This window comes from Babylonia areolata, chromosome 28, assembly GCF_041734735.1.
Source record: "Babylonia areolata isolate BAREFJ2019XMU chromosome 28, ASM4173473v1, whole genome shotgun sequence".
Lineage (NCBI taxonomy): Eukaryota > Metazoa > Mollusca > Gastropoda > Neogastropoda > Buccinidae > Babylonia > Babylonia areolata.
Window position 1 is genome coordinate 21,988,112 of NC_134903.1, and position 19,879 is coordinate 22,007,990.

The following is a 19,879-nucleotide window of genomic DNA, read 5'->3' on the forward strand; positions in this document are numbered from 1 at the left end:
GAGGGAGGGAAAGGGAGTTGGGACTTCTGAAAGCAATGTTGTTTATTTGTCTAATGGACATGTTGGGACTTCAAAGCAGACACACAAATGGTGTCTGTGTGAACATATGTATAGATAGATAAATAGATAGAGAGATATATATTCACACTGGTAAGTGTGTGTGTGTGTGGGGGGGGGGGTTGTCTGTTTGTCTGCATGTGTGTGTACTTACATATGTGTGTGTGTGTGTGTGCTGTGTGCACGTTTTCTGACAAAGGCACAAACCACTGTATGTGTACATACATTTGTATACACCCATGTAAAAAATAAATTACAACATAAAAAAGACAAACATGATCCACACTTCTCTGGCACCCAACAGAAGCAAACCACGGTATTGTCAGCTCTGTATCCACTGCTCTGCTGATGCAGCAGATTTATCATAATATAATATACAGTCAGCCAGAAGAAAACTGACAGCAAATAACCTGTGAAACACACCAACAAACACACTGTCACTGAAACATGGTTTCAAAGCGACATTAACTAACATACAAACGGCTGCTGCGGCATGGTGATGGCATAAGAAAATCAAGATAAATTTATTACAAAAATGTTTCATCATTATTCATTTATCAGTTTGTTATTTACAGCTCCGCTGAACATACAGGTCCACTTACAGAAACATTTTACATTTTATGTGTGAGTGTGTATATATAAATGATTATGTACATGTGTGTGTGTATCTGTGTGTGTCTTGGTTTATTTATTACTGAACAATGCACAAAATATTCAGAATTGAATTCAACATAACCAATAAAAAATATTATTCCTAATCATTTTCAAAGAAAAAACCCCTCTCTCTCTCCTCACACACATACACACACAACAGTTCTCACACACTCTCTCAAACACACACTCTCTCTCTCTCTCTTACACTTAACACATCCCCCCACTCTCTCTCTCTCTCTCATACACTCTCTCTCTCTCACACACACACTCACTCACACACACATACCACACAGACAACAGTTCTGTTCCAGAACTCAAATCTAGGACAGCCCCTGAACAGCACGACAGCTGCATTCTACATTATCTTCAACAAAAACACTTTCTCTACTTCGTTCATGGGCTGCAACTCCCACGTTCACTCGTACATACATGGGTGGTCTTTTACGTGCATGACTGTTTTTACCCTGCCATGTAGGCAGCCATACTCTGTTTTCGGGGGTATAACACTTTCAATAAATTGGGGAAAAAAAAATGTATGAGGCTATAGCCCAGAACTTGTGAAGAAACAGCACATGAGGCCACACTTCTGGAGTTCCCCCATTCTTCATTGCCTGAGACATGGAACTGACAACACCACACACACACACACACACACACACCAGTACACACAACCTTTTCACGTCTGTTTTTTTATTCATCATAATTATCAATCATTATACCCTTTCTATAGCAACACAAAATGGAACTGTTCTGCAAAGATGTGATGACATCAAAATACAGTGATCTCTCTTTAAAAACAAAAGAAAAAGAAAAAAAAGAGTGAAATACATAAACAATGAACAGAAAGATTCAGAGATCAGAACAATATTCAGATCTGCTGTAAAGTTAGTTAAAATGAATAAATACATAATCAAATACACAAAAAACTGATTAAAACTAATAATAAATAAAAATATAAATAGTCTGAAAAAAAAAAAATAGTTTATGAATAAATAAATAAACAATAAAGGAGAATAAAACAGGAAAAAGGAGAAAAAAAACCTGGAAAGAAAAAAACTCCAGATCTTGAATTCATGACAGATCATTTTTAAATAATGATAAGACAAAAACAACAACAAAAAGAAGAATGTTCTGTCCCTTTCTCATAAAAGTTTGCCAACACGTTTCCCAGCCAAACACCATATGCCATACGCTTGCTTACTACTTACTACACAACAGTGCTGATGTAACATCCACTCAAACTTCAAAACGCAGCTCACAGACACGCCGGTTAGACATACTCCATACACTTCCGTAACAAAAGCGGAAAACTGGAAGACAGACGGAAGAAGTGCACGTTTCAGACACAGACCCTGATGCTCTACAAGCATGCACAGGGGAGGTAATACACTGGGGGTGTGGGGGTGAGGGGGGTAACTAGTGCCAACTACTTTCATTTTCTCCCTTCTCCAGCATGGGTAGTAGTTTGCACAGGACAGGGAAACAGACTCCCCCTGCCAGAGTCTGTACCAGTGGGTCATGGTATTGTATGTGTTTGATAACTGAATGTGATAGTAGGACCCTTGTAATTTCACCCTGTCTCTGGAAAGAAAAAAAAAAGATGCCACACACTCACACATGCACACACACATACACAAACTGTCACCCCCCTTCTCCACCCACCCCACACAAAACCCAACCAGTGTCATCAGTGAAACATATCATCCAGGTCTACAATCATGTTCTCTTCAAGAGGACATTCATTCACTGACTGAGGTTGGTAGTTCATGAGCTATGTCCACTACTTCAACAACAACAACAAGCGATCAAAATAAAATCCTTGATCCCATATCAGATAAAATTAAAATAAAAGACCCCAAAACTACAGGATAAAGAAATTCAAATTACTTGCTCCTCTTTAAACATTTTTCCTTTCACCCCAATTAAAATATCCAGAAGAAAACGTATGATGAAACAAAAATCATGGGACCACAAAACTGAGATTTAAACCAAAATTAATAACCATTCATCGGGCTCAGGAACACACACACCGACACAAAAATTGTGATCTACAAAATTTCAGATCAATTTCAAAGACACAATGAAGCTGACAACTTACTTCAACCATCCCACAAAGCAAGCGTCAACATACCGGTGTATATTCTCCAAACGGAGGCAATGCAGGCAGAAAGGCCTCTCCAGGTTAGAAGAAACACTTGCCCAGCATTCTGAGGTAAAGATCAGGCACGCCTACCCCTTTAATTTGCTTTTCAGGAACAACACACATTAGAATCAGGAACAGGGTATTATTTTCTGGAACATCTCAGCAAACATACACAGTCAGTGCTTACCCGCATGCGCATTGGTCTTGCCGAAGTTACTTCTCCGGTCATGGAAATCGAGCAGACTTTCACAAAATGGCTTCGGTATTGTTCGGACAGTTCCGGCTTTTCATGAAGTGGCTTCAATAATATTTGCCAGCATTTTCCATGAATCTTAACGACGTGTCTTTGGCAATCCAAGGGTGCACTTGTATCCACTAGATACTTCGGAAAAAATGTAATGGTTGAATTTTTTTACTTTCTGGGACATGCAGCAAATATCCATATTTCCGGGACATCAGTAACAGTAAGCATGCTTGAAAGATACACAAGAAAAACGGTCCAAAGTCAGACTGACAGACCCATGTCAGAATTCACCTGTCCACAACATGTGCGAAGGACTCAAGAGAATCTGAGTGCACCGGTTCAATTCCCATAGTCGCCAGTATTTTCTCCCCTTCCACTAGACCTTGAGTGGTGGTCTGGACGCTAGTCATTCGGATGAGACAATAAACCAAGGTCCCATGTGCAGCATGCACTTAGCACACGTAAAAGAACCCACTGCAACAAAAAAGTTGTCCATGGCAAATTCTGTAGAAAAATCCATTTCGACAGGAAAACAAATAAAATTGCACGCAGGAAAAAATACAAACAAAAAAATGGGTGGCGCTCCAGTGTAACAACGCACTCTCCCTGGGGAGAGCAGCCCAAATTTCACTCAGAGAAATCTGTTGTGATAAAACAAAAGTGTACTGCAACCAGTCACCACCCAGGGTGCAAATCCAGTCTTCCAAAACTGACGGATGCCTTCCTATCCACTTTCTCAAATACACTTCAGCATGCATCTACATCTTTCTATTCATCTGTGTGTGTGTGTGTGTGTGTGGGAGTGTGTGTGTGTGTGGGAGTGTGTGTGTGTGTGATGCTATAAGTGCATGTCGACATTCACATTCTCAGAGACGTGGAGAGTGACAAAGACCAGCACCCACAAGCTTCAGACATTCACCAACAGATGTCTAAGAAACATCCTGAACATCAGATGGCGAGGTTGTCTCCAATGAAGAACTTTGGAACATGACAAAACAGGCCCCACTGGAGACGGAAATCAAGAAACGGAAATGGGGATGGATAGGCCATACACTACGCAAGCCTGCAACAAACATCACAAGACAGGGTCTTGATTGGAACCCACAGGGGAAAAGGAAAATTGGCTGTCCGAAGCAGACCTGGCGGAGAAGCATTGAGGCAGAGACAAGGGCGGCCGGAATGACGTGGGCCGAACTGAAGAGGACCAGCCAGAGCCGGGTGCGTTGGAGGAGTGTTGTTGCGGCCCTATGTTCCCCACGGAATCAAGAGGAATAAGTAAGTAAAAGTAAGACATTCACATCTGTTCTCACTGACACATATGCATATATACACATACAGAGGATCTCATAGTTATATGAACACACATACAGATCCAAAGGCAAATATGTACGTCCATTTGCATACTTTCATCTCAAAGGCAAAACACACACATATACAGAAGTTCTGATAAACAAAACTTTCATAAAATCCATCACCATATTTCAGCTGTTCAGAATCAGAAATGAGTGTAAAAAAACAACAACAACAACAACAACAAAAGAAACATTGAGCAGAATTACATAACAGCCCCCCACTCACTCACACAAGAAATGCAAGATCCAAAGGAAATAGACATCCATCATTCACACACAGGTACACATCATTCACACAGGTCTACGTCATTCACACAGGTAATCCAGGTCGTTCACACTGCGTCGCTCTCCCATCATCAAAACTGGACCCAGTTTGTGCCCCCGCTGTTGGCCGAAGCTGCCTGTGTACTGCTGAAACACACACACAACATTCTGCTGTCAGTGATGTGGTAAGACTACACTGAGACACACACACAGACACACAACATTCTGCTGTACATGATGTGGTAAGACTACACTGAGACACACATACAGACACACAGACACACACAAACATTCTGCTTACGTGATGTGGTAAGACTACACTGAGACACACACACAGACACACACACAACATTCTGCTGTAAGTGATGTGGTAAGACTACACTGAGACACACACACAGACACACAACATTCTGCTGTACGTGATGTGGTAAGACTACACTGAGACACACACACAGACACACACAAACATTCTGCTGTAAGTGATGTGGTAAGACTACACTGAGACACACACACAGACACACAACATTCTGCTTACGTGATGTGGTAAGACTACACTGAGACACACACACAAACACACACAACATTCTGCTGTAAGTGATGTGGTAAGACTACACTGAGACACACAAACACACAGACAACATTCTGCTGTAAGTGATGTGGTAAGACTACACTGAGACACACACACAGACAACATTCTGCTGTAAGTGATGTGGTAAGACTACACTGAGACACACACACAGACACACAGACAACATTCTGCTGTAAGTGATGTGGTAAGACTACACTGAGACACACAAACACAGACAACATTCTGCTGTAAGTGATGTGGTAAGACTACACTGAGACACACACACAGACACACAGACAACATTCTGCTGTAAGTGATGTGGTAAGACTACACTGAGACACACAAACACACACACAAACATTCTGCTGTAAGTGATGTGGTAAGACTACACTGAGACACACACAAACATTCTGCTGTAAGTGATGTGGTAAGACTACACTGAGACACACACACAGACACACAACATTCTGCTTACATGATGTGGTAAGACTACACTGAGACACACACACAGACACACAGACAACATTCTGCTGTAAGTGATGTGGTAAGACTACACTGAGACACACAAACACACACACAAACATTCTGCTGTTCATGATGTGGTAAGACTACACTGAGACACACACATAGACACACACAAACATTCTGCTGTAAGTGATGTGGTAAGACTACACTGAGACACACATACAGACACACAGACAAACGCACATCATTCTGCTGTAAGTGATGTGGTAAGACTACACTGAGACACACACACAGACAACATTCTGCTGTAAGTGATGTGGTAAGACTACACTGAGACACACAAACACACACACAAACATTCTGCTGTTCATGATGTGGTAAGACTACACTGAGACACACATACAGACACACAGACAAACGCACAACATTCTGCTTAAGTGATGTGGTAAGACTACACTGACACACACACACAGACAACATTCTGCTGTTCGTGATGTGGTAAGACTACACTGAGACACACACACAGACAACATTCTGCTGTTCGTGATGTGGTAAGACTACACTGAGACACACACACAGACACAAACACAACATTCTGCTGTAAGTGATGTGGTAAGACTGAATTCTCTCACAAACACACACACACATACACACACACACACACACACACACACACACACCATTCTGCTGTCAGTGGTGTGGTAAGACTAAATTCTCACACACACACACACACACACACACACACACACACACAACATTCTGCTTTCAGTGGTGTGGTAAGACTGAATTCTCACACACACACACACACACACACACACACACACACACACACACACACACACACACACACACACACACAACATTCTGCTTTCAGTGGTGTGGTAAGACTGAATTCTCACACACACACACACACACACACACACACACACACACGCACCACTCTGCTGTCAGTGGTGTGGTAAAGACTGGACTGACACACACACACACACACACACACACACACACACACACACACACACACACACACACACACACACACACACACACACACACACACACACACACACACATACAGCCCATACTACTGTCTGTCACTGTAATGCAAAAACATCCCCCATACATTTTTCTTCTGCCATGTGAGCAGCAACTGTCATTTTCACTTCTATGTAGGAATGTGCTTTTACATGCATGACCATTTTCACCCAGCCACTTCAGCAGCCATACTCTCTTTGTGGTGTGTGGTGTGTAGCTGTTTGGCATGTTCTTGTTTCCATTGTCCACCAAATGCTGCAGCTGACAAGGATTACAGAATCTCTAACATGCACGTTTGATCTTCAGCTTGCTTATACACATAAAGGGGGTTCCACTACCAGCAGGTCTGGCAACATATTTTCAACTGGGAGTTGGGAAAAATCGCCATCCTTAACCCCAAACCATCAGAATGAAAAGTCCAATGCCCTAACCTTGTGACTAATGCAGCCGTACCACACTTTTAACTCACTGCGGACAATGGAACGCTATAGCGTTCCTGCCGTAAGGTAGCGTTCCGGACAACGGAATGCTATAGCGGTTTCGACAATTAAAATTTTTTCCACTTTTTCCTCATGGGGTAGCATAACAATCGCATCTACACCGGGCACTGTGAATGTGTCAAGGGTCGAATGGAAAGTTTCTTCATGAGATTCCATAACAACACACTCCACAGCCAGCCAGCGAGTTCAGGACCCCACATGACATGCTAATCTGCATACATACTAAAAATGGCGTCACAGGCGATACAAGTGGAAATTTTTGGAGCAAACTAGATCATGACAGTGGCTTTTACCACTGCTGAAGTCACTGAAATGCTTCAAACTGAAGGTTTCGACATCGACGAGGATGATGAAAACGGTGAATTAAGTATCTGCAGTGAAGAAAGCAACCAGCAAGAAGGTACTGATAATGACTCAGCTTCTGAGACCAGTGAAGAAGGGGCTGGGGGGGGGGGGGGGGGGGATGGGCGTTCACACAGCGTGAGGAGAGGGGTCAGTGGGTCAAGTACAGTGAGTTTCATTCAGTTACTTTATGTTTTGTATTTTTTGTGATTTGTTTCCTAACCCTAACAAATGGGTCATCTGTTTGGAAAAGCAAGGGAGAGAACTATTCGTCCAGAGTGAGTTAAAACACCCCACACACCAGTCACTGCCAGTGCTGGTGAAATCCCCACCACACTTTCCTTCATCATCTTCTCATCTCTCACTGACACTGGCCCTGAACAGCTCTCTGATATTCTTCGTCAGTACTCCCCATCTCAAAATCTCCCTTCTTCTAATAATTGTATTCTTTTGAGTTCCATCTGACTGGCGCAATAGCTGAGTGGTTAGAGAGAGCGAGCGCGAGAGAGAGAGAGAAAGAGAGAGAGAGAGAGAGATTGTGTTGTGGTGTGTGTGTGTGTGTGTGTTGTGTGTGTGTTGTGTTGTGTTGTGTTGTGTTGTGTTGTGTTGGGTGGGGTGGGGTGGGGTGGGGTGGGGTGGGGTGGTGTGTTGTGTTGTGTTGTGTGATGTGGTGTGTGGTGTGGTATGGTGTGGTGTGGTGTGTGGCATGTGGTGTGGTGTGTGTGTGTGTCTGTTGTGTGTTGTGTTGTGGTGTGTTGTGTTGTGGTGTGTTGTGGTGTGGTGTGTTGTGGTGTGGTGTGGTGTGTTGTGTGTTGTGGTGTGTGTTGTGTTGTGTTGTGGTGTGGTGTGTGGTGTGATGTGGTGTTGAGGTATATGGTATGGGGTGTGGTGTAGTGTGGTGTGTGGTGTGGTGTGGTGTTGTGTGTGGTGTGTGTGGTGTGTGTTGTGGTGTGTTGTGTGGTGTTGTGTGTAGTGTGTTGTGTTGTGGTGTGGTGTATGGTGTGGAATGTGGTGTGGTGTAGGGTGTGGTGTAGAGTGTGGTGCGGTGTGTGGTGTGGTGTGGTTTGGTGTGAGGTGTGGTGTGTATGTTGTGGTGTGTGTTGTGGTGTGTGGTATGGTATGTGGTGTAGTGTGTGGTGTGGTGGTGTGTGCTGTGCTGTGCTGTGCTGTGCTGTGCTGTGTGCGTGTGTGTGTGTGTGTGTGTGTGTGTGCGCGCAAATGAGTTTTTCTGAGATAATAAATTTGACTAGACTTAGACGAGTGGTATGATGTCCGTTTGTATGGAGTGTGTGAATTAATTTATTTTATCATTTTGTTACTTATTATTGACATTCATAGTTAATGAGTCTTGTGCATGCATGTGAAGAGCCCTGAGCTCTATTTGAGAAAACCACTGATTAAGTGTTCGTTGCAGCTACTACATTATTATCATTAAGCTACTATAATACTAACTATTATTATTATTATTTTCATTCTTCTTATTATTATCATTATCATCATCATAATAGTCATTTATAACTATTATCATTATTTTTTTTCATAATTATCATCATCATCATTACCACTGTTATCATTTTCATAACTACTGTAATCATTATTATTCGTTATTATCATTACTATCATTCCTATTATCATCATCATTATTACCATCATCATTATCAACATCATCATCACTTCAAAACCAAAATCACACACACACACACACACACACACACACACACACACACATACCTGTTACTACCACTACTGGCACTGGTGAAGTCGCCCCACACGTCCCCGCCGCTCTGATCCAGGGAGGTAACCGGCGCCAGAGGAGGAGCGGGGGCAGAGCTGGACCAGTCACTGCCTCCCCCCAGGTCCAGCAACAGATCTACGTTGGAAGAACCGCCACCAGCAGCAGTGGGGGCAGGTGGGTTAGAAGAGGAGGAGGAGGGGGCAGGGGGAGCGGGCACAAAGCCGGGGCCGGTGGAGGGAGGGGGGATCAACCCCCCACCAGAGGGCGGAGGGATCTTCATGGGGCCCCCTCCGCTGCTGGCCGGGGGCGGGGGCAGCAGAGGTCCCCCCATGGCGCGAGGTTTGGGTCTGGACTTGGAGGGGGGGGCGTCGCTTCTCTTGGTCTGCAAGGAGAGAAGAACACAAATCAGCAACAACATATACTGCACCGCTTTAATTAAGCACCATTATTGTCTTTTTATTTTCATTATTATTGTTATCAATATTATTATCATAATTTTCTCTCTTTTTTTCCTTTTTTTTTCTCAAGGCCTGACTAAGCGTGTTGGGTTACGCTGCTGGTCAGGCATCTGCTTGGCAGATGTGGTGAGGCGTATATGGATTTGACCAAACACAGTGATGCCACCTCAGCTACTGATACTGATACTGACAAGCACCACCAATAAACGCACAAACAGCTGAAATCAAACAAGCAATTTTGTGACTTGGAAATACAGTGCTGCTCACTGGCATAATAGCCAAGTGGTTAAAGCGTTGGACTTTCAATCTGAGGGTCCCAGGTTCGAATCTCAGTAATGGCACCTGGTGGGTAAAGGGTGGAGATTTTTCCGACCTCTCTGGTCAACATATGTGCAGACCTGCAAGTGCCTGAACCCCCTTCATGTGTATATGCACGCAGAAGATCAAATACACACGTTGAAGATCCTGTAATCCATGTCAGCCTTTGGTGGGTTATGGAAAACCAGAATGCACACCCCCGAAAACAGAGTATGGCTGCCTAAATGGTGTTACATGTAAAATGCTGCAACCGCACTTCAGACTGGCCACGCTGATCTCATTTCACCAAGATTCAACTGTTAACTCACTCAGTACGGCCAGTCCTCTCTTCTCCTCTACACAGACCCCTCGGATGTCCAGTGGGTGTCTGAATGACCCAACCTTTAGCTTCCGTCGTCAGAATTGTGGTATTCTTTGTCAACATTCACCTCTTCAGTATAAGAGCCTTCCGCATGCAATATCTTGATGATGGTAATTGGGGTGAAACGCTGTTAACGTTGTCTCTTTCGCCATTCGTATGGAGAGAGTTAAGGGGCTAAACTCCTTCCCATGAGCTGATGGCCAATGTAATCACAGTTATTTAACGGACATAGTGTTCCCTGCAGCAGTCACACTGTGTAGAAGTGCTAACCCAACAGACAAGGAAGGTGGCAGAATGGTTCAGAGGTTTTTCTGTCCACACAGTGTCCGTGAGGGTGTGGGTTCAACTCACACAGTGTCCGTGAGGGTGTGGGTTCAACTCACACAGTGTCCGTGAGGGTGTGGGTTCAACTCACACAGTGACCGTGAGGGTGTGGGTTCAACTCACACAGTGTCTGTGAGGGTGTCGGTTCAACTCACACGGTGTCCGTGAGGGTGTCGGTTCAACTCCTTCTCTTGCCCTTTCTCCCAAATCTGACTGGAAAACCAAACTGAGCGTCTAGTCATTCAGAAGAGACAATGAACTGAGGTTCCATGAGCAGCATGGACCTGGCACACTGAAAAAGATCCCATGGCAACAAAAGTGTCGTCCTCTGGCAAAATTTTGTAATTTAAAAATTCACTCTGATAGGTATACAAAATATACATGAATGCACTCAAGGCCTGTCAGTGTCAAGCGTGCTGGGTTATACTGTTGGGCATCTGCCAAGCAGACGTGGTGTCGTGTAAATGGATTTGTCTGAACGCAGTGACGCCTCCTTCAGAGACTGGCACTGAAACTGAAAGGTAACAGAACGGAGCTGACCCCAATGTTGAGGTGGATGGTCTGTCCAGCCTTGAAGCCCAGGTCCAGTGACGGCCCCTGCAACAGCTCCTGGGTCGCTTTCTCTGCATCCTTCTCCTGCTTCAGCCACCTGCATGCACACACACACACACACACACACACACACACATACTTAAATCCATGCAAACACTAAAAACAAACACACACACATAAACACACACACACACAGAGACACAAATATACTCATTTCCATGCAAACACTAAAAACAAACACACACACATAAAAACACAAAGGCATACATACATATGATGGCCTAGAGGTAACGCGTCCGCCTAGGAAGAGAGAGAATCTGAGCGCGCTGGTTCAAATCACACCTCAGCCGCCGATATTTTCTCCCCCTCCACTAGACCTTGAGTGGTGGTCTGGACACTAGTCATTTGGATGAGACGATAAACTGAGGCCCCGTGTGCAGCATGCACTTAGCGCACGTTAAAGAACCCACGGCAACAAAAGGGTTCTTCCTGGCAAAATTCTGTAGAAAAATCCACTTCGATAGGAAAAACAAATAAAACTGCACGCAGGAAAAAATACCAAAAAATGGGTGGTGCTGTAGTGAAAAGATGCGCTCTCCCTGGGGAGAGCAGCCTGAATTTCACATAGAGAAATCTGTTGTGACAAAAAAGAGAAATACAAAATACAAATACCTGGGTTTAGGTTTTGTGTCAGTCGTTGGACATTAAAGCATACTACTTTGAAATGACCAATATACATATCTGGGTTTAGGTTTTGTGTTGGTCATCAGTCATTGAAGCTTACAATTTTGAAATGACCTATCAATGTGGCGGCCAGTCGTTCACTGTTTTCATAAAACATGCCATGCTAAAAGAACTTTCGTAAATTTCTCTTATTCTCCAACAAAACAAATGAGACTGCAGTTTCAAGCTCTGAAAAATATAAACAATTCATAATTGTTATTTTCATTGCTCTGTAGTTCCATAATGATGAGACAAAGATTGTGAAAAAACCAACCAAACAAAAAACAAAACAAAAAACTTATAGCAAGTCAGGAATGTTCACAAAATGGCACTGTCGCTTGCACATTGTGAACTGTGGCAGAACACAGCGCCAATTCAGCTTTTTACTTTCCCACCTGTCTCCTCAATTCAAACTGAGGATGCACCCCTGAAAACGATGCATGGTTGCCTACATGGCGGAGTAAAAATGGTCAAGAAACTGAGGATGGCTTTGATACATGCAGAATATTTGACCTCAAGAAATCATCACCTGCATCATGGAGCAGGCCACTGATAGTATCTGCCTAAAGTCAAAAAAAGATCAGAGTGTTAGCGTTCAGAACAGTTACCCCTAAAAACGGAGTATGGCTGCCTACATGGCAGGGTAAAAACGGTCATACATGTAAAAGCCCACTTGTGTACATACAATGTGGGAGTTGCAGCCCATGAACAAAGAAGAAGAAAAACAGCTGCATTATCTTCTATCATGCATACTTCTGGAGAGTCTGAACATGGGGTACAACACTTTCCAGGTACTTTTCATTAACCCTTTCGCTGCCAGGAAAATAAGATTTAAGTGAAATCTATTTGCCAGGGTTTTTTCCACAAAAAACGGGTATAAATTTTCAAAAAATTCTGTGCTCTTTGTTATTGGAGAAAGACCCATAAAAGTATATATTTTCTGAAAGGTAAATGAATAAAGAATACAAAACACATGCTGTTTTCCCATTTTATATATTTTTAGTGACATGCTGTTGTTTTGAAATCAGTGTTTTGTTTTTTGTCACATTTTCAACTTGTTCATTACAAACATTAGTCAGGTAATTTGCACAAAAACATCATATTTTCTGGACAAATGGATATCTGCAAACACAAAATCATACTAGAACAACCACAATATATATATATATTTTTTTAAGAGATAGATACACAATACATTGTGACTTCTCCAAGTGATACGATGGATGTGAGGCCACGCCCCCTCAGTCTGCACCCCCTTCCTCCTCACCCCTCTCACACGGTCACTTGATTCAGTTGTCATCAGACCGCGTTGGCTGCGTGCCAAGAATATCGCTCTGCTGCTAATTCGGTCATCTGTCGTCTGCTAACATCTGTACAGCCGGTATCACTCACTGACAGTCACATCTTGGCCACTCTCTTGATTACTCCCTTTATTTTCTATCAGATCGTCCTATAAATGTTCATCACTATCTTCTTCGAATTTACGCTTCAATTCCTTCTGAGCATCAGCTAAAGAAAGAAATCTTGGTTGATTTAGTTCGTCACGATCGCATGTCTTGAGCACGGCGTCAGTCCGACATTTTGTTGAGCGAGCGAGGAGAGAAGTCAGGCAAACACTTGGACAGTGACCCAACCAAAACGTTCAAATAAAGGACTGCTTCATGACGTAGATGGGGTTTCTAGCTATGAATAGAATCTAGAGAGATTCCCCAGGCTAAAGCTACCACTATTTTTGCCAATGAAGTGAATGCAAACCAGGGAAAAGTCAGAATATTTCGATGACGAGTTATCTCGTCATGCAGGCAGCGAAGCATACAAGCTTGCCATGACGAGTTATCTCGTCATGCAGGCAGCCTAGGGGTTAAACAAACTACAATTTAAAGTCTAACATTTCAGCACAAATGGGTTTTATCCATTTTGCTCTGCAGCCTCTAGTTTCAGCCACCTGCACTCACAGGAACACAGTTTCTTTTCCTCTCTTCTTCTTCAAAACGTCGAGTTTAGCGTTCAGTCGTTATGTTTTGTCACTCCTTGCGTAACTTCCCTTTATGAAATAATGATGTTATTCTTATCTTCCTATGAATGTGTACACACGCAATACACATACAGTCAGACATTTTAGATGCATGAACACACATTCAACAGGCACACACACACACACACACACACACACACACACACACACACACACACACAACACACACACACAGCTCTAGGTATATACAGACACAAATTCACTGGAAGAAGAAGAAGATGAAGATGAAGAAGAAGATGAAGATGAAGAAGAAGAATTAATATATCTATGTAGTACTGAATCTTGTGCAGAGACAAATCAAAGCACTTTCACACCGGTCATTCACACACATGAATAACTCTAAACTGCAATGCTGCAAAAACAGGTAAGCAGCCAGAAATACAACAGACACTAAAATATAGCAGGACAGAGAGAGAACCACCCCTCCAACCCCCACCAACACCACCACCAGAAAGAAAAAAGTAAGACCCCATGCTGGTCTTGACTCACTTGAAGTGGTCCTGAAGAGACACGTTGAGGTCGAAGGAATCTGATCGGTCGGCAAACCCTATCCCAATGAAGGCACTTCTCCCTGTAGTGTAAAACACATACATGAGCACACATGTAGTGATGAATTTACACACTCACACACACACACACACACACACACACAAGTATGCACAAACATACACACACACAATCATGTGCACATGCATGTACACAGACATTCACACAATATAGTAGTGGTGGTACACAATATAGGAGTAGTGGCACACAATACAGGGGGAGTGGTGGTGGCACACAATATATTAATATAGGAGTGGTAGCACACAATATAGGAGTAGTGGCACACAATATAGGAGTAGTGGTGGTGGCACACAATATAAGAGTGGTGGTGCACAATATAGGAGTAGTGGTGGCACACAATATAGTAGTGGTGGCGCACAATATAGGAGTAGTGGTGGCACACAATATAGTAGTGGTGGCGCACAATATAGGAGTAGTGGTGGCACACAATGTAGGAAGTATAGTGAAGCAGAGAAGTTGCCTGGTGGTAATGCACCTGTGTCCATGGGCTTCCCATATATATACACACGAACCAGGATTTTTACTCTCTTCTTTCTTTCATTCGGATGAGACGAAAAACCAAGGTCCTGTGTGCAGCATGCACTTACTGGACATAAAAGAACCCACAGCAAGGAAAGGGTTCTTCCTGGCAATGTTCTGTAGAAACAAAAAAAATCCACTTCGATAGGAAAGCAAATACACTTGCAGACAGGAGAAGAAAAACAAAAGTGGTATTGCACAATGGCGACATGCTCTTTCCAAGAAGAGCAGTGGAAATTTTACACTGTGAAATCTGTTGTAACAAACAGTAAAAACAATGCAATTAAACACAAAAATACATCACATTCTAGCATTCTTCATCTTCTTTCATCCCAGGTGTTACACCAAGCTGACAGAACCTCAATCACCACCACCTTAAACAACACTTGTCCTCAGATCTTCACTTGATATCAATGAGTGTAATAATAAATGTCATTTCCATTTTGTTTGGTATCATGGTAATTACAAAATATTCAGACAGGTCAGCAATGCATGCTTTTCACATTTAGTGATACATGCATAATAGTCAGTCATGCCCCACTAGAACCACCAGAACAGCAGATCAGTCAAATGCTGTCCCATCTATCTGGGATAGAATTTGATTATAGTGGAGAGTGTCTTGCCCACGTTACATCCCCACTCTGTCAGCCAAGAGGGCTTCAGGACAGTCAGTGCTGGGATGGTTCCCAAAGGCCAACTAGCCCCCCAGGGCTGCAGCACCAAGAGCCAGTGCAATCTTCCCTCCCAGTCTGACAGTCACAGTCCTTTACTAAGCTGTAAATGAATTTCCATTCCAGTGGAGAAACCACTGATGACTGATAATACAGCTTTCTGTATTTAGCTGAAACTTATGTGCATATCTGTGTGATTCAGTGCTGCTTGGTTGGGGGTATCTGGTGACTGCTGTTCAGCTGTACCACTACCAGCGATAACAATGCACACTTGCTCTGACTCAACTGTCAGTCCATGTTGCTTGCTAATCAGCACTGAACAGGAATAGGTGCTACAGCCGACTGGTTACAGTGTTTCAGTCTGAGGGTCCTGGCTTTGCATCCTGGTCACAGAACCTGGGGAGTATATGGCGGAGATTTTTCCGATCTCCAAGGTCTGCACATCTGCTGACCCCCCTTTGTGTGTGTATGCATGCAGATCAAACACACATTAAAGATCCTGTAATCCATGTCAGCATTCAGAGGGTTACAGAAACAGGAACATACCTGGTATAACCCCCCCGAAAATGGAGTAAGATTGCCTATATGGTGGAGGTAAAAATGGCCATACACGTGAAAGCCCACTCGCATCCACAAGTGAGTAAGGGAGTCGCAGCTCACAAACCAAGAAGAAGAGGCATTGTAGATTTACGAAACTAAACACACAAGCACGCACACACACACACACACACACTCTCTCTCTCTCTCTCTCTCTCACTGTGACACACTCCAACCTTACCACTTTCATCTTTAATCCTGATGACAAAGTATCGACTGGAATCCATGACAGGTTCAACAGCAACACTTGGGTAGCACTCCACCGGGCATTGTGCAAATAATTCACCTGTGAAGACAAAGAACGCAATCAAGGACTTGTACTCGGCACATGTATATTACAATGCATATACACTTCACTTTAGTTTAAATCAGAGTATACTGTTCATAACCCAGCTGACCACAAGCACTATTTTGATGCTGCTACATGTAAAAAATAATAACCAAATCGCACCAAACTATGCAGTGCTAGACCTATTAGATACATGTAACATGATCAACATGATAAAAACTGTCTCAACTGTACAGCCACACTCACTAGGTCACAGACATGCCCAAGAAAACTGAAAAAGAAAGGATAATACTGAACAAATAAAACAACAAACAATGAGAGAAAAAAAAGAAGAAGAAGAAAAATAAGAAAAAGAAGAAATAAAAAACAGAGAAGACGGAGCAGAACAAGAAGAACAGGAACGATAATACAAAGAACAAGAAAGAAGAAGAGGTAGAAGGAGAAGGAAGAGGAGAAGGAGTAGGAGTAAGAGGTGGAGAGTAGGAGAAGAAGGAGAAAAAAAATTTAAAAGAAGGGGAAGGAAGAGGACAAGAAGCAGGAGTAGGAGTAGGAGGAGTGGAAGGAGGAAGAGGAGAAGAAGAACTGCAACAACAACAACAACAAGCAAAACGACAACAATGACATAAACAATGAAAACGACAACACTACGTACCATCCTTGTTCTCCAGTTTGATGAAGAGATCCTTGTTGATGGACACCACCCTCAGTCGTCCTGTCCAGTCTGGGGCGTCCAACTTCCACTCTGCTGCCCTGTCCACACCATGTGGTAAATTGTTTGATGACAGACAGGCGCAATAGCCAAGTGGTTAAAACATTGGACTCTCAATCTGAGGGACCTGGGTTCTAATCTCAGTAACGGCGCCTGGTGGGTAAAGGGTGGAGGTTTTTTTTCCAATCTCTCAGGTCAACACTGTGCAGACCAGGTTGTGCCCAAACCCCCTTCGTGTGTATATGCAAGCAGAAGATCAAGTACGCACGTTAAAGATCCTGTAATCCATGTTAGCGTTTGGTGAGTTATGGAAACGAGAACATACCCAGCATGCACACCCCTGAAAACGGAGTATGGCTGCCTACATGGCGGGGTAAAAACGGCCCTAAACATAAAAGCCCACTCATGTACATGCAACTGCAAGTCAACGTGGGATTCGCAGCCCACAAACAAAGTAGTAGTAGTAGTAGTTTGATGAACACACAAAGCATCACCATGTGGTTATCAATATCATGATATATGATGGTGGTGGGAACAGTACCATTGACAAACAAACAACAGTACCATGGTCATAAAGACTCATAGTATAATGGTGGTGGTGATCAACACACAGCAAAACCATGGTCATATAATGGTGGTGGTGGTGATCATGGTATATGGTTAGTGCTGATGGTGATGATGGGGGTGGCAACAGTACCCTGTGGTATTGTTTGATCAAAACATAGCAGCACCATGGTCATATATTATTATATCATAATGATAATGGTGGTGGTGGTTATCATGGTATATCATGATTAATGCTGATGATGACAACAGTGAAGGCGGGAAATGATGAATGTTAATGGTGATGATGATGATGATGATGGTGGTGGTGATGGTAATTGTAACGGTGGTAATCATCGTTAGGGTGATGATCATGGGAAATGGGTGATAATGATATGATGATGTAGATGACAAAATCACTGGTAGTGGACGTCATACTGTTGTGAACACAGTATACATTACTGAAATGGTATTGATTACGACAATGACGATGAAAGCATTTAATCTTTACTTTTGTTTATATGTACTCTTTGGACAAGAGGAAGGGCCCTGTTTGTTTATTTTCTGTGGTAAGGCGGGGAAAAGGAGTGGGACGTAGTTTGGTGGTGGAAGGAAATGGCTGCACTCTGCAATATCTGAAACTCTTCACATCATGCTGCTCTTTGGGTCATACAGTGAATATTAATTTTTAAAGGCAACAGTCAAGTTGACATTTGATTCATTTACATTTTGTGTCTAAATCACCAAATAATTTTTTTTTTTTTTAAATGCCAGTTTTATCAAACAACAGTTTTTTTAAGGTCAGTTTTATCAAACAACAAAACATCAGCATTTGAACTGATTCTAAACATGCTGACATTTAATTGTGAAAGTGAGACTGTGTCAAAATATTCACGACACACACTCATTAAAATTCCTTGAAAGTCCTGCATAACCAAGCAAATTAGTATCAAAACTGTTACAGACTAAAATACTATACGAATAAAAAGCACACAAAGTATCATTTCAGAAAAGACACATCAAACACAGAAAGGCTGAGCTATAGAACTGAGCTATGCAACTGTCCCAAAGTTGAAATATCATCCATATATATGGCTACTATATGGCTAATAGGAAAGGTGTTGTCTAAATATTGTTTTATTTTCAATAACGGATTTATCGGTATGAAGTTATGAACCTTTATCTTTACATTTCTAAAATCTCATTCCCTGTTCTTGGTGAAAAATAAGTTTCACTTTAACTAAAACAGCTACAAATCTTTTGACAGTTCCATGTCATAAAGTGATTCTGGCTTCTGCCCTCAGTGATTACATTTATCATGGCTGTCATCTTTCTCTCTCTTTAAATTCATTTTTTACCCAGTTCCATCCACCTCCACCCCGTACCACCCCTATGTAAAATGCCCACGCCCACACGCCCCTTCTTTTGTCACACCCACTTCACACGGTGATTTAGTTCCAGAACTTCCCCCTCTCCAATTGACTGACTGTGCTCTTAAAAAAACTAAAGAAAGAACTATCCACTCGTCATGCTAAAGCCTTCTGTAACATAACAACATCAGCTGTTCGACACAAAGCTTCATTTTGTCACAGTTTACATGGTTACGCTTGAAGCACGAGTGAGTTGGCCATGTGTGTCAAGTGTTTGTCGTGGAGAAGGACCTTTAAAGAAAACGCCACACAGCGTCTACTTTTTCACAATGTATTTATCGTGAGACAATACCATGCGTATATGCGTACCTGTATCCTCTGTTGGACGGACGAGGAGGAATTTTGTAGACAAACACTTCACTTTTAACCAACAATACGGATTCGTACGCACTGTCAGCCATGCTGGCGCTGGGAATATAAATGTTGG

The 19,879-nt window shown here is 42.7% G+C and overlaps 1 protein-coding gene across 1 annotated transcript; it reads right to left on the reverse strand.

The window, feature by feature from the left end:
* Positions 1 to 2,572: 2,572 nt before the first annotated feature.
* On the reverse strand, positions 2,573 to 19,855 carry LOC143301862 (adaptin ear-binding coat-associated protein 1-like). The gene is made up of 7 exons (XM_076616277.1): positions 19,762 to 19,855; positions 17,423 to 17,520; positions 16,663 to 16,767; positions 14,617 to 14,698; positions 11,358 to 11,466; positions 9,353 to 9,738; positions 2,573 to 4,861 (listed from the first exon to the last, which is right to left on the reverse strand). The coding sequence occupies exons 1-7, from the start codon at positions 19,851 to 19,853 to the stop codon at positions 4,807 to 4,809; spliced, it is 927 nt and encodes a 308-aa protein (XP_076472392.1). The 5' UTR covers positions 19,854 to 19,855; the 3' UTR covers positions 2,573 to 4,806.
* Between the last annotated feature and the right edge of the window lie 24 nt (positions 19,856 to 19,879).